The 23,306-nt window shown below is 37.2% G+C and overlaps 1 protein-coding gene across 1 annotated transcript in view; it reads right to left on the minus strand.

Moving 5' to 3' along the window:
* EFHC2 (EF-hand domain containing 2) overlaps window positions 1-23,306 on the minus strand; it is a 54,029-nt gene that overhangs the window by 7,768 nt on the left and 22,955 nt on the right. Inside the window, exons 7-13 of the mRNA XM_070943459.1 lie at window positions 22,843-22,981; window positions 15,695-15,860; window positions 14,764-14,906; window positions 13,265-13,461; window positions 9,512-9,645; window positions 4,281-4,478; window positions 2,765-2,857 (exon numbers count right to left, since the gene is read on the minus strand). Of these exons, the coding sequence (XP_070799560.1) occupies window positions 2,765-2,857; window positions 4,281-4,478; window positions 9,512-9,645; window positions 13,265-13,461; window positions 14,764-14,906; window positions 15,695-15,860; window positions 22,843-22,981 (1,070 nt within the window). The remainder of the gene's footprint in view (window positions 1-2,764; window positions 2,858-4,280; window positions 4,479-9,511; window positions 9,646-13,264; window positions 13,462-14,763; window positions 14,907-15,694; window positions 15,861-22,842; window positions 22,982-23,306) is intronic.

Here is a 23,306-nt window from a genome sequence, read left to right on the forward strand (position 1 = left end):
ATTTTGAGTCCATCTTCAACCCGAAAAGGTCCAACTACTTCATCTTTCATAATACCAGCCCATACCAGCACCCCATCTCCACCTTGCTGGTGTCTTGAGTCAAAGTGGAGCTCTATGCCCATTACTGATCCAGCCACGGGCCCATCCATCTAGTCCGTCAAGAGTCACTCTCATCTCATCAGTCCATAAAACCTTTGAAAAATCTGTCTTCAGATATTTCTTGGCTCAGTCTTGCCCTTTCAACTTATGTGTTTTATTCAGTGGTGGTTGGATTTCAGCCTTCCTTACCTTGGCCATGTCTCTGAGCATTGAACACCTTGTATTCTGGGCACTCCAGCAGTGGTGAAATCCAATTTTTTTTTACTACCGGTTCTGTGGGCATGGCTTGGTAGGCGTGGTGTGGCTTGGTGGGCATGTCAGGGGAAGGATACTGCAAAATCCTCATTCCCTCCCCACTCCTGGAGAAAGGATATTGCAAAATCTCCATTCCCAACGCACTCTGGGGCCAGCCAGAGGTGGTATTGGTGGGTTCTCCGAACTACTTAAAATTTCCGTTACCAGTTTTCTAAACTGCTCAAAATTTCCGCTACCGATTCTCCAGAATCTGTCAGAATCTGCTGGATTTCACCCCTGCACTTCAGGTAGGTTGCAATTCTGGAATATGACAGCACTGGAGGATAATGGGTTCCTGGTAACTTTAAATTTGATTATTCTCAAATCTTTGGTGGTTAATGTGCATCATTTTTTTTTCAACACGTTTCTTTTGTGACCCTATTGACTATTTGCAATAAAGTTTGATGGGCCTGTGATCACGCCCGAATATCTTAGCAATTTCAAGAGTGCTGCATCCCTCTGAAATACTTTTTACAATTTTTGACTTTTCAGAATCAGTTACATCTCTTTTTTGGCACATTTTGCCCTGAGGAAAAAAAGCTGCCTAATAAATATGCACACTTTGATATAGGGTGTTGATCTCCTTAGGCCATACTCTCCCTCATTACACATCACCTGATATGCTTATATCCACTAAGCATTCAAGTTTATACAGCTTGAAGTTGGAAAATATGCATAAAAATGATATGGTCAAAATATTCAGTTGCCTAATAATTGTACACACAGTATAGAGGGGAGGGTTCTGAAATGTAACAAGCCTACAGTTATCTCATGCATCATAACCCTCTGGTGTTCTGAATGAATAATACCCAAATTGGGTATTGTAACCCAAACTGGGTTGCCTTGAAGAGTTGAATATCCCCCGCTGCACTTTTGCAAGTAGTATGCTCAAAATAATAGGCAGTGACAGATATATAGCTTTAATAGTTGCACTGACTAACTTCAGCCTAAATAGTCCAAGTTCAATAATGAGGCGACTTTTTCATTCAAACTGTTTCTACATTGTGTATTTTCTTCTGAAGCAGCTGTGTTAACAGCACATTTTCTAAACAATATTCTCATTTGTTTCAACATTGCTAACATATTGAAGTGCAATGTACACACATGACTCATCTGAATAATAAAAATATTAAGCAGAGATATAACAAGGCTGTAGTCAAAATGAAAATAGCATGAATATGGAAAAGAATCCCTGGGGAGAAACAACATTAGAATATAAACAATAAGAAGGGCAGAATTGCTTGCAGATTGCCATTCATCCAAGCTGAATAGGTTTAATAATTTTTCTCAGTGTTAAAAGGGATTTTAATTAAAGGGATGACATGTAATTCCATTCCCACTTAAGGAAAAAAGGGTTTTGTATATTTTACTACTAATTCATAAACTGGCTGTGACTATCTCTCAGATTTGGAAAGAAATTTGCATCACTTGAAAACTTTTCTAGACATATAGCAGATTCTTCATCTTCCCTATCAAGCTCTGATTTTAAAAAACTGAACTGAACCCTGCAAGTATACAAAGGACTCTCCCACAGATCTGGGATTGAAGGAGATATAAGACCATTTTGTCTTAAACGTTTTGCCTTGCTAGTTTCTATAAAACGTATATATAAGTTCCTGAAAATTACTGGACCAGCTTTTATGTGTATGTTTGGAAACCCTTCTCGAACAATTAATATATTGTTTGTGTGGACTGCTGCTTTCCCTTATTATTTCTTTTTCTCCATTTTTCCACATAATCATCTATTGTTGTTTAGAGGCTGAACATTTGGATATTTATTTTAGCAAGAAGATGAAGTTCCTTGCTAAAATCTCTTCAAGGTAAACAGATATTTCCATTCCTGCTATTTTTACATTTTTTTTTTCTTAGAGTGGTGCTTGTCAAAACATCTTTGACAAGAAGGTTTAGATGTATCCTGCTGAATAGATTAAGACAAGGTAGGATTCTCATAACTGGAGGACAGGAGCAAGTACCCTAGGAAACCTATGGCTTGCTAAAACAGACAGTCATTCCTCTTTTTAAAGTCCATCTCTCATTGAAATTACTTCCAAATAATGATTACTAGTTTACAATGGAATTACTTCAGTATCACATCTCAGATATGTTGCCTGAAGCATTTATATTAAGATCAATGGAATGTTATGTGGTTCTTGGCCTTTTTTGTGTTAAAAAAAAACCTTCTCCAATCAAGTAGTTTAGCCCTGTGTCCTGATCCCAACAGCAACAGAGAGAGGAAGAAGGGATAGGAAGAAAAGAGATGGTCCTGAAATAGCCTCTGATACATTATCAGAAAAGGAATGTGGCTCTCAGAAGAAAAAAAAATTCTTTAACTCTTATTCATACTAATTATTACACTGGAATTATGACTTACGCAGCCAATAAAGCACGTAGAAGATCATCTGCTAATGGTAGCCTGAAGGATTTGCAAACAGTCCTGCACTTGTCACTGGCCAGCAGTCCGCATCTGCGCAAACAAAAGTAGTAACTTTCTAATTTTTTAAAATTTGGAATTAAGAACAATCATGATGGATGGTTTAAAAGAATGTTTAGAATTGTGCTAGAAAGGAATGTAAAAAGGATGGGAAATGAAAAGGAAAACTGGTTCAAATGTGCCAGCTATTTCTTTTGATCCTCTGTCTTTAAAGGTTTTGAGCCCTAGAGAAAATTGATGTTCTTGAACATTTGCACTCTTTTCACCAAGCAATCACTTGGCTCCCCCACCAACAACCTCCTGCCAAAGTTTATTTATTAGTTCAATTTATATGCCGCCTTTCTCTGAAGACTCAGGGTGGCTTCCATCTTCCTTCCATCTTCCCATCCCCAATTCAGGCATTAACGAACAATACATTATCACTTCTGTGATGTATTTGTTGAGGGGGGTGGTACCTTCAGTTCATAGCTGAGCAGCCACCTTCCTCATCCTTCCTCCTTGCTAAAGAATTTTGCCTCTAAGACAAGGGCCTTCAACCCCCGGTCGTAAACTGGCCCCAGTCAGCATGACAGAAACTGGTCCAGGCAAACAAATGAAGCCCCATCCACGGGATGTAGGCAGCAGGTGAAACCTCTGTAGTCCATGGAAAAACCTCTCCCAACGGAACTGGTCCTGTGTGCTCAAAAGGTTGGGGCTGCTGCTCTAAGACATTAACACCCATGTAACTACACCAACAGATTTATATTTATCTTCTCTTTCAAATCTATAGGTTTATATTGATTGAACTGTTTTACTATATGATTTGTTAACAGTATTAAGATCCAGACCATATTCATTCTGTAGGATATTTAGAAAAACAAACATTTTGAAGCATATTAAAAAGGTAAGAAAGTTGTAACTACTGTTCCATGCCTTTTTAGCATATTAAAGATATCTGGAATCAAATTTCAACTTTTGCTTTGGTTCAATATAAAGTAAAAAAAGCCCTTCAGTTATCGAAATCAGAATATTCAAATAAATCCAAATGGCTTACAGTTCATGAAGGTCTTATATTATGCATATATGAGTCTTATATGCCCAAAGGAAAGCCATTGACAATTGTTTTCTCTAATTACTTAGGCTGAGTGATGAAGTATGATTATGAAGGCAGATTGATTATCCCATTGTCATTGTGCTTCTGAGAGTTTCCTATTAGTTGTTTGTAATGCATGATACCCGATTTAAATGGGAAGGAAGGCAGGAGTGAGAGTAATTTCTGTTCACTTCTGCCATGACAGGAAGGCTGACATGGAGAAAAGCTATTTCCAGCGTCAATCATCTGAGATATAGAGTAGAAGGCTTAAACTTTCCACCACACACATTGACTTGACATGAGGGGAAAGACAGCTCCTATTTTATTAGATTGGGGTTAATAAGAATTAAACCATGCAGATTTGATATTAGAAGAAGGCCTTACTTTTCCCGATCACTGTATGCCAAGGCTGCCAACAGCTGGCCAAAATTTTCAAAGTTATTTTTCTTGAGATTTTCCTGAGACACTGCCAGAAGATAAGTGGCATCCATTTCATTCTCCTCTCTTACACTGTAATATCGCCCAATAGTCATAATTTCATGTTCTGATAATTTTCCATCTGAGATATTCAATAACACATTTCTAAAAAGGAAAAGTAAATTAAAACATTAGTCCATCCATCTGTCCACTGGCATTTCTAGAGTAGTGTATATATATAGTATGCAGAATGTTTTGTGTGTGTCATCCAGCAGTAAAATACAGCTCTTTCTAATGCCAGCAGAAATGAAAGAATATCTAATTTTATAATGGAGTGGAAAATGTCTATATTATGTGTATCACAATGGCACTTAAAACTTACTTACTTACTTTATGACTAGTATCTTGTGTAAAAAGTATCATGTTTGCTTTTTCTACAAAGAAAGAAGCACTTAGCAACAGAAAAAGTATTTATTTATTTGTAGCATCTTAGCTGTTCTAAGAGCTTTGTTGTTTCCTTGCAGAAATTTCATTACCTGACTAGGTAACATCTTCAGTGTTAGTGTGCTTGGGGCTTGCTCCCTATATATGTACAGCATAATACTTGCCCTGCCAGTATTGATGGAGTTAGGTGTTCTCTATTGCTTAATTGCTTAATTTCTTGTCTGGTATTAATCCTTTTAATTTGGGTGTTGGCTGCTGAATGAATATGCTGTGGTCTTCTTAGCTGTTTACTATCTTTTATGAATGGTATGTAAACGTGGACTGATGGCTGGTTTCTTTGAACACCAAATTTCAACAGTAACCTACATATATTCTTATTTATATGTTTGTTTGTTTGTTTACTTATTTACTTATTATATATTTATTCATTTTAGTTCTTATAACTGGATTTTCCAAAGACAAATTGGATTAGAATTGGTAATTTAAAAAACTGTTTTTGTCTTAAAATACCCAATGAGGGAGCACGCAGTATTGCTTAAAAAATAATAACATTCATTACTAATATATTATTGGGCTAAATTTTTCACAATGGCTTTTCATTCAGATAGGGAGCACACTGAGTAATTTTCTTTGAGAAAACATTCAGACCTTAAAGCACAGAGAAAAACTATGCTTTAAAAGCTGTTATAAGCAATCACTGATAGTGACATCTATATCAGTGGTGAAATCTAAAATTTGTTAGTACTGGTTCTGTGGGCGTGGCTTGGGGGGGGTAATGTGACTGGGTGGGCGTGGCCTTTTTTAAAAAACTTTTAAAACCATTTTTTCTACAACCTCTTTGGCAAAGAGGTTGTAAAAAAATGCTTTCAAAAGGCTCTGACGATCCCAGCCTCTGCCTTTAAAAAGCCTCTGCCAATCAGGCAACTCAGCTTGTATCATCAGAGGCATTTAAAAGAAAAAAAGGGGTTTTTTCTTTTAAATGCCTCTGACTATCCAAGCTGAATTTTTTAAAAAGCCTCTGCCGATTAGGCAACTCAGCTTGTATCATCAAAGGCATTTAAAAGAAAAAAAGGGTGTTTTTTTTAAAAAAGCCTTTGATGATCCCAGCTGAGCCGCGCAATCATCAGAGGCTTTTTTTTTTACTTTTAAAAGCATTTTTTTGGCCGAAGAGGTTGTAGAAAAAATGCTTTTAAAAGTTAAAAAAAAAAAAGCCTCTGATGATTGTGCGGCTCAGCGGGGGGGGGGCAGGGATTTTTGCTACCGGTTCTCCAAACCACCCGCCTCCATCGCTCCGGTCCAAACCGGGAACATTTCACCCCTGATCTATATATCTAAAGGAAAAAAATTATATTGGATAATGCTTATTTTACTGCTACTCCGCTCAACTCTATTGATTTTAATAAACATGGGTTCTTAAGGTAAACAAATAACATAGATTTTTGTGTGGACTTTTAATTAACTAACTCAGTCCAATAATTTCAGGGCTTTTAAGAAAGTACTAGTATTTTAATAGTGCCTTGAAATGTATTGTCAATTGATGCATCTGGTCCTGAATTAGTGTAATACAATCTGACTGTTTAGCCCCAACAAAAATAAATTTAAAAAATTCTAAATTTTGTATAAATTGAACTTTTTGAATAAAAAAAAATATGTTTACAGGCTATATTACTGAGATGAATTCCATTTCTCTTAATTAAAGTCACAGTTGAAGTATAAGCCTAAACTGATGGATGCTCCAAATTGTATTACTCCAATAGTAATTGGAGTAATAGTAATTGAATCCCTCTATCAAATTAATAATTCCTTATTTGAAACACTTCTTTTTCCCAATTAAACTTTAGCCTGTTCAACCATATCTAGCCCCTAACTACCACCAGTTTTTCAGTTTCCTAAGAGTTTATAGATTAAAAAAGAGGGGCACAACCATTTGAAATCTTCATATTAATAACACTAGCAAAAACTTTATAGGTCATTTCTAGTGGTTTAACACAGATATTAAACAGCACAGAAGATAAGTACTATACAACTAAGGGTCACAGGGCCCAGCAAAAATCCCAGAATTTTTGAGATACATCTTTCAGATAGGATTAAAGCAACCATAATACTCCATTCCTAAAGCTCAACCCAACTGAGAAACCATTCAAAAGAATATTATCGTCCATAAACTGCCATCCTGTAGAGCATTCTAGAAAGTTTAAACTCTTAAATCAGGCATTAATCTGGTCTAAAATTACCTAAAATGAAATACTGCTAAAATTAGTATTGACTATCTTTTGCTGCACATTATACTGCTTTTTTTTTACCATGAGTTTCATAAAATAATGAGATGGAAAAAAATATCATGGCAATATGTCAATTTCTGAACTTTTACCTACTTAGTTTAGGATTGTTTTTCTTAAAACTCTGCAGTGGTCGGGAATGATAAACTAAACAATGGTCAACTTCAATAACTGAAACTGTATTCTTACATTAGAAGTTGTAGTTTAATATTGATAAAATGATTGCACTGTGTCTTGCTGAAAGGCACTGATTTGAAAATAAGATTGTTTTAACTCATAACAGGAGACAATTATTTTATAAAGATGTATGCCTATTTGTTCAAGATCAATATGACTTTCCAATAATAAGGAACGCTCACAGGTACAGTAATATTCACACTTTATTTCACTAAAGCAGCATAATCAATATAGATTCATCAAATATCTTCTGATAAGATATCATATTTTTTGGACTATAAGACACACATAGCTTTTGGGGATGAAAACAAGAAAAAAAAATCTGCCTCTGCCTCTGCCTCCCAGCAATTTGCCTCCTTGCAGCAAACAGCAAACAGCCTGGTCAGCTTCAGCACAGCTTGCTTTAGCATGAGTAACTTGATTGGTGGTTGGATCTGCTTCCTGGAATACTGCCTATCAGCTGTTCCAGGCTGCGGGGATCGCCACGCCCATCACCACTGCCGCCTATTGCCGCCTCCATGCACCCCATTTTCAGCCTCCGCATGTCCCATTTTCAGCCCATCCCAGGCGGCGGGGATAGGTGGCGGTGGCAATCCCCGCCGCCTGGAACAGGCCAAAAATGGGGCGTGCAGATCCAACCGCCAATCAGCTGCTCATGCTAAAACAGGTTGTCCTGAAGCTGACCAATCTGTTTGCTGCAAGGAGGCAAACTGATGGGAGGCAGAGGCCGAAGGGTGGGGGCCGGCAGGTGGGTGGGGCTTTGGCAACATTTGCTGTATAAGACGCACAGACATTTCCATCCACTTTTTTTAGGAGGGGGAATGTGTCTTATATACCAAAAATACGGTAAATCTGATTCCCTTGGAATACAATTCTGTACAGGTGATCACCATTTGTAACCTTCCAACAAGCAAAGTCAATGGAGAAAGCCAGATTAGCTTAATGACTGCACAATTCATTTAACAACTGCATTAATTCAAATAATGACTGTGGCAAAAAAGGTCATAAAATTAGACACAACTTACTTAATTACTGCCTTGTTTAGCAATGGAAATTTTGGACTCAATTGTGGTCGCATGTGGAGGATTACTTGTATAGGGTGACCCTGAAGGAATTGCCTGATTTATGAACTTTCTTCAGGTTCCTGATAGGGCATATTCTTATTTATTTATTTATTTATTTATTTATTTATTTATTTATTTATTTATTTATTTTTTATTTATTTATTTATTTATTTATTTATTATTTATTTATTTATTTATTATTATTATTTATTTATTTATTTATTTATTTATTTATTTATTTATTTATTTTCAATTTATATACCGCCCTTCTCCCTGAGGACTCAGGGCAGTGCACAGCCAGAATTAAAAACATAAAATACAAATATTAAAAACAATTAAAATCTATATAAATTTGGCCCAAAATTTAAAAAAACCACAAACCAATTAAACATTTAAAAATTTAAAAAAATTCTTCCTAAGCCAGCCCGGCTTGCTGGAAAAAGTGGGTTTTAAGAGCACGGCGGAAGGCACTGAGGTCTTGGATTCTCCTTATCTCCGGGGGCAGCTGATTCCAGAGGGTAGGTGCCCCCACAGAGAAGGCTCTCCCCCTGGGGGTCACCAGCCTACATTGTTTGGCTGATGGCACCCTGAGGAGGCCCTCTCTGTGGGAACACATGGGTCGCTGGGAGGTCGTCGGTAGCAGCAGGCGGTCTCGAAGATAGCTAGGCCCTTAAAGGACTCTTCAGCCTCAATCCATGTAAAGCAGGGGTATCAAACTTGTGGCCCGCGGGCCAGATGCGTCATGTGCTGGCCCCGCTCCCACCCAGTTTAGCGAAGGGGGGAAGTCCTGATGTCATGTGACACCGCCGTGACGACGCGAGTTTGACACCCCTGATGTAAAGCAAAGAGTTAAAAAATGGCATGTTGAATTCACCTGCCATTTTGTTATTTACTGAAGGTACCTAAAGTATGCAAGGACCTTGGTGTTAATGGAAGGCTTTTGGAAAGATACTTTTGAAATATATTGTTATGAACTTACAATATTGTCTATAATTATGAACATAACATTTTGATCTATGTATAGAATGACTAAGGTTCAATTGCTTTTTCTGCTCTGGGAAAAATCTTTCATAGTAGGGTTAATTAAAACAAAACATGCTGGCTAAATGGATGAATAGTTAAGAGTATAACAACTCGTATGTTAGAAAATTCATTTTGTTTAACAATATTCTACATAAGAATTAAAAATAATTCTTTGTGGTAGCATTATTTGCTTGGATGCTCAGAATCTTACCTGAACTCATCATAATCAATCATGTAAGTGCTCTGAGGATCAGCGGCTGCAAAAATCTGTTTAATCTCTCTTGACCGAGGTTCTCCTATAACTTTCAATTTGTTCAGGATTACGTTGATATTGGCCATAGCATACTAGAAAAAAAAATGAGGGAGGTTCAAGGTTGATTTTGCTGTACCCCTTAACTTAATACTGTATAGTGCAAGACTGAGTTCTAATGACACCAAGTTATTTTTTCCTTATGACATATATCCATTGAATTACATTTCAAATTACCACTTATTAAGAATGCCAGGATTTACTTCAGAGTCATGTGCCAATATACTGTCAGACTGCACATGTATTCTCCCAGTTTTCTTATATGGATAGCCAGCAGTTTCGATCTGTATCTCACCACTGCTCTTTCCTGAGTTTGAGCATGGATAACAGCATTAGTGGAGAGCCAATTTAGTGGAGAGGTTAAGGCGTCAGGCTAGAAACTGGAAGAGTATTGGTTCTAATCCTGCTTTAGGCATGAAACCAGCTGTGTAATTTTGGGCCAGCCACTCTTGTCAATACTAGAAAATACGCAATGGCAAACCACTTCAAAAAATTCTTTTCCAGGAAAATTGCAAGGACTAGTTACTAGGAATCAAAAACCATCTTGAAGCCCTGCCCCCCCCCCAAGTATTAGAGAGAAGGTATTTTAGAAACTTAGTATTTTTATAACTCTTGGCCTGTTCTATGAGGAATTAAGACAGTAAAACAAGGCAATATTACCTTGAAAGCAAGACAATTTGTCAGATTGTTAATATGAAAATTTCACTGCTAGAATGCAGAAAACAAAAACCAGAAGTTAAAGAACTGAAGAGAACAAACAACTTGCACAGAATTTGGACTGATCCAATGATGCCAGTTCTGGATGTCAAGTACAATTTCACCATGTGTGAAGAAACTATGAAACTGTGTTATATATAATTTAACTTTAAATTTTAAATTTAAGAAATTATAATCTTTGTAAGACTTGTACTTGATTACTCTGCTGTCTTAGTGATATGCAATATTTTCCTACTGAAAATACCAATATTTTCCAGTGAGTGAGAAAATCTAAAAACATTCATTGTGCACTAATATTAATAACTGGGAAAAACAAATGGTAATGGTTTTAAAAAGTGACATACCATTTTGTTCTGCATCTAATTTGCATTCAAGACAAAAGCTTAGTCACATCAGATCTATGGTGTTAGGCAACAATTGTAGCATGATCTCCAATGTTTGAAATGGATCTGAATTTTAGTATTGCTTATTTTTACTTGTATATATTTTATTTATTGATTTGTTCAACTTGTATGCCGCCTTTCTCCGAAGACTCAAGGCGGATTACAATGCATTTAAAAACCATATATAAAAACATTAAAAATTAAAACATTAAAAACAATTAAAACCCATTCACATCATTCATGGTCGGATCTCGCCAGATCGCAACAGCGAGATCAACGGCCCCAGGCCTGCCGGAAAAGCCAGGTCTTCACTGCTTTTCGGAAGGCCAATAGGGTGGGGATGGTCCAGATCTCAGAAGGTAACTGGTTCCAGAGAGCTGGGGCAGCCACAGAGAAGGCCCTCCCCTGCGGGCCTGCCAGCCGGCATTGTTTAGCTGACGCGACCCGGAGGAGACCAACTCTGTGGGATCTTACCGGTCGCTGGGAGCTATGCGGTAGAAAGCGGTCTCGAAGATAACCTGGCCCTGAGCCATGTAGGGCTTTAAAGGTAATAACCAACACCTTGAATTGTGACCGGAGACCAATAGGGAGCCAGTGCAGCTCGCGGAGAATTGGTGTAATGTGGGTATACCTAGGTGCACCCACGACAGCTCATGCGGCTGCGTTCCGGACCAACTGTAGTCTCCGAACACTTTTCAAGGGTAGCCCCATGTAGAGCGCGCTGCAATAATCTAACCGTGAGGTGACAAGGGCATGAATGACTGTGAGGAGAGCCTCCTGATCCAAGTAGGGTCGTAATTGGTGCACCAGGCGAACCTTGCAAAGGTCCCCCTAGCCACAGCTGACAGATGTTGCTCTAATCTTAGCTGTGAGTCTAGGAGGACACCCAAATTGCGAGCCTGTTCTGAGGGGGACCTTTGCAAGGTTCGCCTTGCAAAGGCGACCCCCCAGAACCAAGGATGGACAATCAACATAGTCTTTAGGAGGCAATACCCACAGCCACTCGGTCTTGTCTGGGTTAAGTCTGAGTCTGTTGACTCCCATCCAGACCCTCACAGCCTCCAGGCATCAGCACATCACATCCACCGCCTCACTGAATTGACGCGGGGTAGAGATATACAGCTGGGTATCATCAGCGTATTGCTGATACCTCACCCAGTATCATTGGATGATCTCACCCAGCGGCTTCATGTAGATGTTCAATAGGAGGGGAGAGAGAACTGAGCTATGAGGCACCCCGCAAACGAGGGGCCTAGGGGTCGACCTCTCTCCTCCTACCAACACCGACTGTGACCGACCAGAGAGATAGGAGGAAAACCACCATAACACGGTGTCTCCCACTCCCAAAGTCATCCCAGGATACCATGGTCAATGGTATCGAAAGCCGCTGAGAGGTCAAGTAGCACTAAAATGGAGGAATGGCCCCCATCTTGGGCTCGCCAGAGATCATCCATCAGTGTGACCAAGACAGTTTCCGAGCTGTAGCCTGAAGCCAGACTGAAAAGGGTCTAGATAATCCGTTTCCTCCAATGACCGCAGGAGCTGAAGTGCCACCACTTTCTCTACAACTTTTCCCACAAAGGGTAGGTTGGAGACTGGATGAAAGTTCTTTAATTCTGCTGGATCCAGGGAAGGCTTCTTGAGGAGGGGCCTTATAACTGCTTCCTTTAATGGTTGCGGGAAGGCCCCTTCCCTCAAGGACTCGTTAACTAAAGCCTAGAGCCAGCCTCGTGTCACCTCCCTGCTGACCAAAACCAGCCAGGAGGGGCACGGGTCCAACAAACAAGTGGAAGAACTCATCGCTCCTACAGCCTTGTCCACTTCCTCAGCAGTCACAGGCTCAAATTCATCCCACACAATAGGACTAAGACCTAAGACCTATTTGCAATATGGCATTGTAAATTCTTTTCTAATTTGAGAAAATGTTATCACAACATATGGCTATTAAAATATGTCTACTTCAACAGAATACATCAAGTAGCTATAAGCATCAAATAGAAATGATATTTAGTTTCTGGATTAAAATTAAAAAGTTTTAAAAAATTCTTACAATTCTGCCAAATTTTTCATCAGGCTAGTTTTATCTTTTCATTGTTTAGCTGTTCTTTATCCAATAGGCTTTACATGAATACTATAGTAAACAAGCAATCATAACAATGATCAAATATTCTTAGGGATTTTGTTTGATTAGCTTTAGCTCCTTTGGATTTTGTATGGGAAAATAAACCGGTACAACACAGGCCTTATCAGTAGTTCCCTTTTTGTTACTATTATTATTCCTTTCTTAAAACAAAGGTAGGATTAGAACATTATGAAAAATCAGTCTGTAAACTTCAGTCATCAGGCACAAAATAAACTCCATGGCATTTACCAAACTCACAATGTAGCATGTATTACTCATAGAGCATATTATTTTTTTTACAAAATCAAACAATGATGGCTGTTTTGATCCTCAACATATAAACAAAGATCTTCAGAGCCGCCCTTATTTAGGCAAGATAATAAAACCACATATGCCTTCAAAGACAAATAAGGATTAGCAAACATAGCTTGCCTCATTTGCATGCTTCTCCATGTAGTTGAAAGCATATTCATCAGCATCCACCAAAAGAAGGACGTGGCCATGGAAACACACTTTGGCTCCAACAAACAGGTCCTTAGCTGTGTAGTATTCAGATGGCTCACTTTTATAAAGCTCTTGTCCAGGCTTTTTAATGCGACTTCTTTCCAAGAATTTCCCACCAATTACTCCTATAATGAAAAAATCATAAGCACACTAGATCTTTTGAATGCAAGTCATAAAATACACATGAAAATAAAACAAGACTCATACATTTCACTCACTCACATTGAATTTTCCATAGCCAAGCCTATGTAACAATCATTACAATTCATTTCCTCCTTGCCCCAGATTTCCTGCTATATTCATGATAATAATCAACATAATCTAACGACACACTTCTATTATTTCACCACAATGATCAAACTTACAATTTTTAGAAGTTTTCATGAGCAACTGAGAATCATATCATCCCTTTGGGAGAAATTAGGATTACAGCAGACTGGATTCATAAGAAATTAGGAAAATATTAACTCAAATGATTTGAATTTTATTTTATAATTTTATTGCAACGTAAAAAATAGAAATCAATACACATATCCAATAAATATGTTATAATATCTAAACAAAAATAAAATAAAATAAGAAATGGAAAATTAATTTATTAAATTTAATAACATGTCAGATTATATATACTATATATGTGTTTGTAAGATATTACGAAATCTATGCCAATGAAATGCATCATGTCATTTTTTTAATTAATAGAAAAAACAGCCTTTTCAAAAATTAATGTTACAGATTTCTTGAATCCAGTCTTTGATATCTGGGATAATACATTTCCAGTCATTGAATATAATTCTCTTGACTATTCCTATGCCTGATATAATCAATATTTCCCCCACATTGTCAGATTCCATGATTTTGAAATAAATGATGTAATATAAGCTCAACATCTTTAATTTGAAAACATTTACCTATATATCTACATACTTACATATGATAAAATATCATTCCCCAAAAACCACCAAAAGAGATATGACCAAATAATAAGAGCTCACGTACTACCAAAAACATTCCTATTTATAAGAGGGTGTCCACACTTATGCAACCATATTATTGTAAGTTTTTATTTGTATTTTATCCCTCCCCCAAATGTTTTCAGTTTGTTTTTCAATTAAATTGTATGGCTTACATGTTATATTAAAGGCGGAAAAATTCTGAAGTGATTTATCTTGGTCTGATATTTTTTTACATCTTAAAAACTGACATTTTAACAGGGCTGTGTAGACTTCTGTGTAACAACTGTGGGATTCAGTTAACAAAGACAACAAGGATTGCGAGGATTGGTTTTGCTAAGTAATGCACTAATGCTTTCGACTGCATCACTTACTGACAGTAATTCAGTCCCAATCACAGTTGTAAGTAAAGGACAATCTCTATCCTCTTCATTATCAGAATTGCTTGCAGCAGAATTACCGGTATTATCTTACCTGTATTTCTTTGGGGAGGTTCAAACACTGATATCGTGTCATCACTTAGAAAATAAGAAATAATGAACTTCCGATCCTTAGCGATGGGATCAGAAGTAATATATTGTGCAAGGAACCGCAAAATATTGCTTTCAAGGCCTTGTCTGAAAAAGCAGAAGGACAGATTTTCAAAATTGTTTCATTTTCTCTTTACCTGGAGAAACAGATAATTTCAATTTGTAAAATAACATCCCATAGTCAGGATTTATATTAATTCAATCTTGGCCCTCCAAAACTGCTGTGGGAAGTGCATTACAGCATACTAAGATTAATATATTTGAAAAGAGGAGTTTGATTGCTAAAAAATATTCCTAAGAAGAGCAGACTGTTGGGCTTCCAGTCTTTGATATGTTGTTTAAATGCACTAAGTACACACTCATACCCCATTATTAAGAACACTTCCTAGAGAAGCCAAGATACTGAAGTTTTGGGGAGATGGTCATGAACCATATTGATTTGCAATTGTCCTCTATAAGGAAAGAATTCAAATCTGTGGGGAAATTCCACAGCAAGCTTTCTCCATTAATTCACAAAAGTTACCCATGCAGTATATAATGATCTAGATGTCCTAATTCGAAAAACTGCTTTGTAAATCTCAGACTACGTTGCAAAATAGTGCATGATATAGGACATATAAATGATTACAGAGAAGAGGCCAGAAAAGATAAACGGACTATAATGGTTCTTAGAATTTTCTTATAGAAAATTTGAGATTAATGAAAATATATTAGGAGATCAAAACTTTGTTATTAGGATCTGTTGTCTACCAGATAGAAAATATGACTGCTACAATTGCCCATTTGTATTAACATTATTTAAAAAATGATCATCTCTTCCTGTCTCTCACTCAAATGGAGAAAAAAGGTTCTGAGTATCACTGTTATTCAGATACCTGTCTTTTTCCATGAATTTCTTGAAGTCCTTTTGGGGAGGTTTAGGAAGTAAGCTAAGGCAAGAGCAAAGAGAGTCTTCTTCAGATCCAAAACCACTGTACGGAGGAATCACTCTTTCTATTTTCAGAGAAGGTGCTGTCTTGTATGGAACTGGAGTAAAATCCTCTGTGAAACACAAGTAACAAATCAACATATTTCAGATTAGTTCCTGAATATTAGCGCTTACATTTTATATATACCACATACATCTATTGGAATAAAATAATTTTCCATTTAAAAAAAAAGTCATAAGATAAGTAAGTATATGTTTTAAGAATAAGACATTTCTCTAAACAGGAATTTTTGTAAAGATTTTTCCCTGCATATCACCATTGATAGTTCCCTTTGCTTCCTGTATATTTGCCTGGTCAGTAAAATGAGCACTATGAAGCACTATGAAACAGTATATAAGTCTAAGTGCTATTGCTATTTTTTTATAGATAGGAAAAACTTATACATTACTAATAACATTCTAGAAGATGGACCTTTATTCACATCATTAGTTTTAGATTATTTTAGTCTTTTTAAATATAAATACAGATCACTAAAGTTTACCTGTAATAATTTCATAACTATGATATATTTCATAACATTTTACTCCAGCTATGTGTAATTTATATGTAACCATCCTGCCCTAACATTAAATTACATGGGTAAACCAATTTATTCTCACTGAGCTCAACTAAATTACAGCTAATAAAGGAGAATATTTGTAGTTCAGGGTTGAAATGAGGGGTCCTTGGTGCTTTCTGAGCTTGATCGTTTTCTTGCAGACGTTTTATTCCCAAAACTAGATAACATCATCCTGCTAAACCACTGTTTTGGTAATGAAACGTCTACAAGAAAACAATCAAGCTCAGAGAGCACCAAGGACCCCTACATTATAGCTATACATTTATGAAGAGTTACTGGGAGTCAGGCAGTATTGCTGCTAACAGTACTACTATCACTACTTATTATAAGTAGTATATGTATTATATGAAATACTAGAATCAATCCTATGAATTGACCCGTCCCCTAGCGAAGAAAGATTAAAAGAGAAAATTATGACATATGCAGGATTTTCAATAGAAAGACAAAATTGTCTGCATTGAAAGTAATGCCCCTAAAATATCTGGCACCTATAATGAAGGATGTAAATAAGACCCTTGCAAAGATTAAAATAACATGTATCAAACAGACCAATCAGTCTGCCTACAATACAGCAGTGGTTGATATAGAAAAACTGAATATCAAATTTAGAAAACCAAAAGCAAAATTATATGCAATCCCAAAATGGAAGAGTAGATTGGAGATCAAAATAAAGAAATTAAGATCAGATGTGAGTAATTTAAAGAATATGAAAGAGCAAAATCTGAAAAATGTAAGGAAAAAGATAAGCCTAATAAAAAAATATTGTCTTAGCACAAGAAAAATTGAAGAAATCAAATTTAGAAATCATAAAGCAGCAAATAACAACAATAGTGGGGAACACTAATGGATAGATCATCCAATTTAAATAAAATCACCTATCTCAATCAGACCAGAAACTATTCTACCGAAGTAAAATAGCAACAGAAATTCCGAAAATAGAAAACCAAATAAAAAGGAAACAATCATTTTGGAAAGATATATGGGAAACTCAGAAAGAATGCAAGATGGATAAAAGAATTTGAAAATGAATTTACTACAAATCATATGGAAGAGCCAATAATATGAGCAGAAATCGTTAAAAATCAAGTGAAAATGATTAAAAATTAGATAATTCCTGGAAATTACCAATTGCATAACTTTTGGCTCAAATAGTTGACTAGCTTACATCCAACTATAGCTAAACAGCCTAATGAACTATTACAATAATTGGCTAATCCTAATTTGATTCAAAAAAATCCAGTGAAAGGAAACTACAGGCCAACAACATGCCAAGAAACTACAGGCCAACAACATACTTGCCAACAATGTTTAAATTACTCACCAGCATGATGGGCAGGCAAAATGCAAGGTTATTTAGAAGAAAATAGCATCCTTTCAATAGAAAAGAAAGGAAATAAAAGGAAAAGCAGAGATACAAAAAATCAAATTCTGAGTGATAAAACGGTTTTGGAGAATTACATATGGCAAAAAGCAAATTTTCATATGGTCTGAACTGATTATAAAAAGGCATTTGATAATTACTATATAGAATGTTATTGAATGTTTGCAAACAACTGGTGTCAATAGAAACATTAGAATGTCTGTATAAAAAATAATGAAGTAGTGGAAGGCAGAACTGGTGATTGGAAATGACAAATAAGGCATCTTCCAGGGTGACTCATTATTACCCTTATTATTTGTCATTGCTATGAACCCACTTTCAGTGATTTTGGAAAAAAAAACACAAATCTTGAATACAAATCAGCAAAAAGTTCTAATAAAATCTCACATCTGCTTTAGATGGATGATTTGAAGTTTTATGGAAAATTAGAAATTGAAATAGAACCATTAGGACCCATCAGGATGAAACTTACAGTATCTGGGCACTTTATAGTTGAGTAACATCAAGTATGGATAAATTAAAAATGTGATTAGTAAAGTTATCCAAAGAGTGAGAAAAGATTGAATATAAAAATTAGTACCCAGTACAAAAGAAGTACATTGTGTGGTTTGGTCAAGTAAAGAGAATAAATCACAAAACAAATGAGTGAGTTGAAAGGAAGGAGAGGGCTAAGAAAATTGTGATTACCATAAATAGAGCTGACATAGACTGAGTGGTTAGAAACCTAACAAACAAAAGACAATGCATGAATCAGTAAGTGAAGATAGTGAAAGAAAGAATAGCTTCCCAAGACTTAAAGATGTGAAGTTATACTGAACAAGATTGATATAAATTAAATTTAGTCAAGAGCTCCTTTTCCTTTTTTCTTAACTCCTGACTTTAATTTCTTTTGCTTACTGCTTTTTATTTTCTCTGCATTATGTTGTTTATACCAAAGAGGAATAACATAATAACATATTCCAAACAATAAATGGGATATGTTCCTTGAGGACAAACATTTTTTTAATGTGGTTATCTTTTCCTGAATCTGAATTTCAGGACTTGCATAACAAATAGATTGCTGATTAAGATCTTCCTTTATTCCAACAGTGCCACCTAGTGCACTTCTTGAAGATGGGCTAAAAGGAACTACATTTAAATGGTTCTTCCAAGAGAACCATTGTAAAAATGAAAAGCCAGTTCTTCTACTTCCGTTGCACCAGCAACTGCAGATCACAACAAGCTCAGCTTGAAACTGAAAGCAATACATTGTGTTAATCTCTCAAATGCATTTATTTTACTCATTTACTTGAGTATTTTTGCTGCTCTAGTCTGCAGATTCTAATAAATAAGAAGCAACTGTTTCTGTTGCTTTTCTCATTCTCTCAGAAGCATTGCTGCAAGGCAGGATGTGAAAATAAATCTCACAAGCAACCACACATTCTTTTCAGCTGGTGAGTGTCCAATAGAAATCATAAAATGCAGAGATGATCAGGCTCAAATAAATAGCTTACTCTTAATTTTCAATGCAACAGGCTATTTAAATTCACATTTAACTCTCCAAGAGAAATCATTTCAAACTTAAAGGATTTGAACTTAGGTTTTGCAATTGCTGTTGTTTCTCTAATAGAATTCCCATGACCAAGTTTTATTACAATCTGATATAATCTGATGTTCAGACTATCTAGCACTGAATAAACAAAAAAGTGAATCAGTTAAAGAAGGCTGGTTAATTCTTACTTTATCTGAAGAGTAAAGTAATAGGAGTCAAAAATTCCATGTTTGGAGCAGAACATCCATTACTTAAAATTGTTTTTTCCTTGGAAGCTGCATTTATTAAACCACTCATGGGGAGAGCTGGTCATGTTATTGGAGTGGGCAGGACAACTCTATTTTTGAACATATTTGCAAGTTTCAGTATTAAATAGCTTGATATGTGTACTATAAATCTTCAATCCTAAAAAATATCAAAAACTTTGCTAGTAAATTTTTTCAATGGACTGCTCCTGAGGAGATTTAGGGGCCACACAGAGCCTATGGGCTGCCCATTGACCTAAATCAGACATGTGAAACACAAGGCCCATGGGCCACATCTGGCCCGTGATGTGGTTAGATCTGGCCTGTGGGGCTGCCTGGAGTGTGTGTGTGTGTGTGTGTGTGTGTGTGTATGAGCATGCACGCACCCACTTGGCTGCCAGCAGTTTAGGGAGGCGAGCAACTTGTAGGGCACCGAATTGTCTCCACATTGAGTTAGCCACTACAACTTGTTCCATCCCAACGTAGCCATCTCTGGTCAGCCGCACCCAGTGAGGAGGGTTGAGCTGGTCACACCCAGCTATATCCACTTAGTTGCGGCGACCCGGCTGTGACCACCCAGCCACACCTACCCAGCCACACCCACCTGGCCGCTGTGAGTTGTCATAGTATTACATACAGTGGGGCAAAAAAGTATTTAGTCAGCCACCCATTGTGCAAGTTCTCCCATTTAAAAAGATGAGAGAGGCCTGTAATTGTCATCATAGGTAGACCTCAACTATGAGAGACAAAATGAGAAAACAAATCCAGACAATCACATTGTCTGATTTGGAAAGAATTTATTTGCAAATTATGGTGGAAAATAAGTATTTGGTCACCTACAAACAAGCAAGATTTCTGGCTCTCACAGACCTGTAACTTCTTCTTTAAGAGGCTCCTCTGTCCTCCACTCATTACCTGTATTAATGGCACCTGTTTGAACTTGTTATCAGTATAAAAAACACCTGTCCACAACCTCAAACAGTCACACTCCAAACTCCACTATGGTGAAGACCAAAGAGCTGTCGAAGGACACCAGAAACAAAATTGTAGACCTGCACCAGGCTGGGAAGACTGAATCTGCAATAGGCAAGCAGCTTGGTGTGAAGAAATCAACTGTGGGAGCAATAATTGGAAAATGGAAAACATACAAGACCATTGATAATCTCCCTCGATCTGGGGCTCCACGCATGATCTTACCCCGTGGGGTCAAAATGATCACAAGGACGGTGAGCAAAAATCCCAGAACCACACGGGGGGACCTAGTGAATGACCTGCAGAGAGCTGGGACCAACATAACAAAGGCTACCATCAGTAACACACTACGCCTCCAGGGACTCAGATCCTGCAGTGCCAGACGTGTCCCCCTGCTTAAGCCAGTACATGTCTGAGCCTGTCTGAAGTTTGCTAGAGAGCATTTGGATGATCCAGAAGAGGATTGGGAGAATGTCATATGGTCAGATGAAACCAAAGTAGAACTGTTTGGTAGAAACACAACTCGTCATGTTTGGAGGAGAGAGAATGCTGAATTGCATCCAAAGAACACCATACCTACTGTGAAGCATGGGGGTGGCAACATCTTGCTTTGGGGCTGTTTCTCTGCAAAGAGACCAGGACGACTGATCCGTGTACAGGAAAGAATGAATGGGGCCATGTATCGTGAGATTTTGAGTGCAAACCTCCTTCCATCAGCAAGGGCATTGAAGATGAAACGTGGCTGGGTCTTTCAGCACGACAATGATCCCAAACACACCACCCGGGCAACGAAGGAGTGGCTTCGTAAGAAGCATTTCAAGGTCCTGGAGTGGCCTAGCCAGTCTCCAGATCTCAACCCCATAGAAAACCTTTGGAGGGAATTGAAAGTTCGTGTTGCCCAGCAACAGCCCCAAAACATCACTACTCTAGAGGAGATCTGCATGGAGGAATGGGCCAACATACCAGCAACAGTGTGTGCCAACCTTGTGAAGACTTACAGAAAACGTTTGACCTCTATCACTGCCAACAAAGGATATATAACAAAGTATTGAGATGAACTTTTGATATTGACCAAATACTTATTTTCCACCATAATTTGCAAATAAATTCTTTCCAAATCAGACAATGTGATTGTCTGGATTTGTTTTCTCATTTTGTCTCTCATAGTTGAGGTCTACCTATGATGACAATTACAGGCCTCTCTCATCTTTTTAAGTGGGAGAACTTGCACAATTGGTGGCTGACTAAATACTTTTTTGCCCCACTGTACAACTGGTCCTTTTGAGGGCAACCATAATGCTGATACAGCCCTTGATGAAATTGAGTTTGACATCCCTGGTCTAAGTTATTTCATTTTATTTATTTTTAATTTACTATTAAATATGATTATTCTCCATTCATATTTTTCTTCTATCTCATTACAAGTTTTAATTTGGTAATAACCTTTGACAATTTCTGGGGGGTATAACTAGAGGTAAAAGTATATGAAATCCAAGGGGCTCAGATATGACAGAATCTTTGCCATACAAGGATATTAATAAAAGCATTCATCTCCAATTGCTTAAATTCCTATACAGATCAGTGGTGGGTTGCTCCCAGTTCGCAAAAACTGGTAGTAAAAATTCGTAGTAGTTCGGAGAATCGGTAATAACATTGGCTGGTCACACCCTCGAACCGGTCCCCGGCCTGGTCACCGCTCGCTTACACTGCCCACCTCATCAGAGGCTTTTTTTTTTTTTTACTTTTAAAAGCATTTTTTCTACAACCTCTTTGGCTGAAAAAAATGCTTTTAAAAATAAAAAAAAGCCTCTGATGATTGCGCGGCTGTTGGGATCGTCAGAGGCTTTTAAAAGCATTTTTTCTGCAACCTCTTCGGCCGAAGAAGTTGTAGGGGAAAAAATGCCTTTAAAAGCTTCTGGCGATCCCAGCTGAGTTGCCTGATTGGCATTAGGCTTTTAAAAGCATTTTTTTCTGCAACCTCTTCGGCCGAAGAGGAGGTAGGAAAAAAAATCCCTTTAAAAGCCTCTGGTGATCCCAGCTGAGTTGCCTGATCGTCAGAGGCTTTTAAAAGCATTTTTTTCTGCAACCTCTTAAGGTTGTAGAAAAAAATGCTTTTAAAAGTTAAAAAAAAAAGGCCACGCCCACCCAGTCACATTACCCCCATGAAGCCATGCCCACAAAATAAGCCACGCCCACAGAACCAGTAGTGAAAAATTTTAGAACCCACCCCTGATACAGTTGTTATTGTTAAAATGAGCACTACAGTAATGAAGATTCTCAATGGATTAAAAAGCCAACCTTGACAAATGCCCAATTTAAAATTAAAATATTGGTATTTTTACTTACTGACTCCATACTTTGTCTTATAATATTCTTTGGAAAATTCATCACAATCACAGAGAATTATTTTTCGTCCCCAAACATTGATTGTTGCTCCTATTCTCAGGTCACAGTCTTTATAAAATTCCTGATACACTGCTCCTGTCTAATAATTGGGGAGTGGGGAGAGGAGAAATATATACACTAAAGGTTATATCAGTTATTTTATTTTGAAAAATTTCTTGAGAAGCTTTGGTTTGAGAAATATTTTTTTTTTTAATTTGATTTATATGCCGCCCTTCTCCGGAGACTCAGGGCGGCTTACAGTGCGTTAAGCAATAGCCTTCATACTTTTGTATGTTTATACAAAGTCAGTTTATTGCCCCCACAAACTGGGTCCTCAATTTACCTACCTTAGAAAGGATGGAAGGCTGAGTCAACCTTGAGCCCAGCGAGATTCGATCTTACTTTAATTGCAGACAGTGGTGTTA

The sequence above is a fragment of the Pituophis catenifer genome, unplaced genomic scaffold (assembly GCF_029215685.1).
Source record: "Pituophis catenifer annectens isolate HBS135680 unplaced genomic scaffold, rPitCat1.0.hap2 SCAF_4, whole genome shotgun sequence".
Lineage (NCBI taxonomy): Eukaryota > Metazoa > Chordata > Lepidosauria > Squamata > Colubridae > Pituophis > Pituophis catenifer.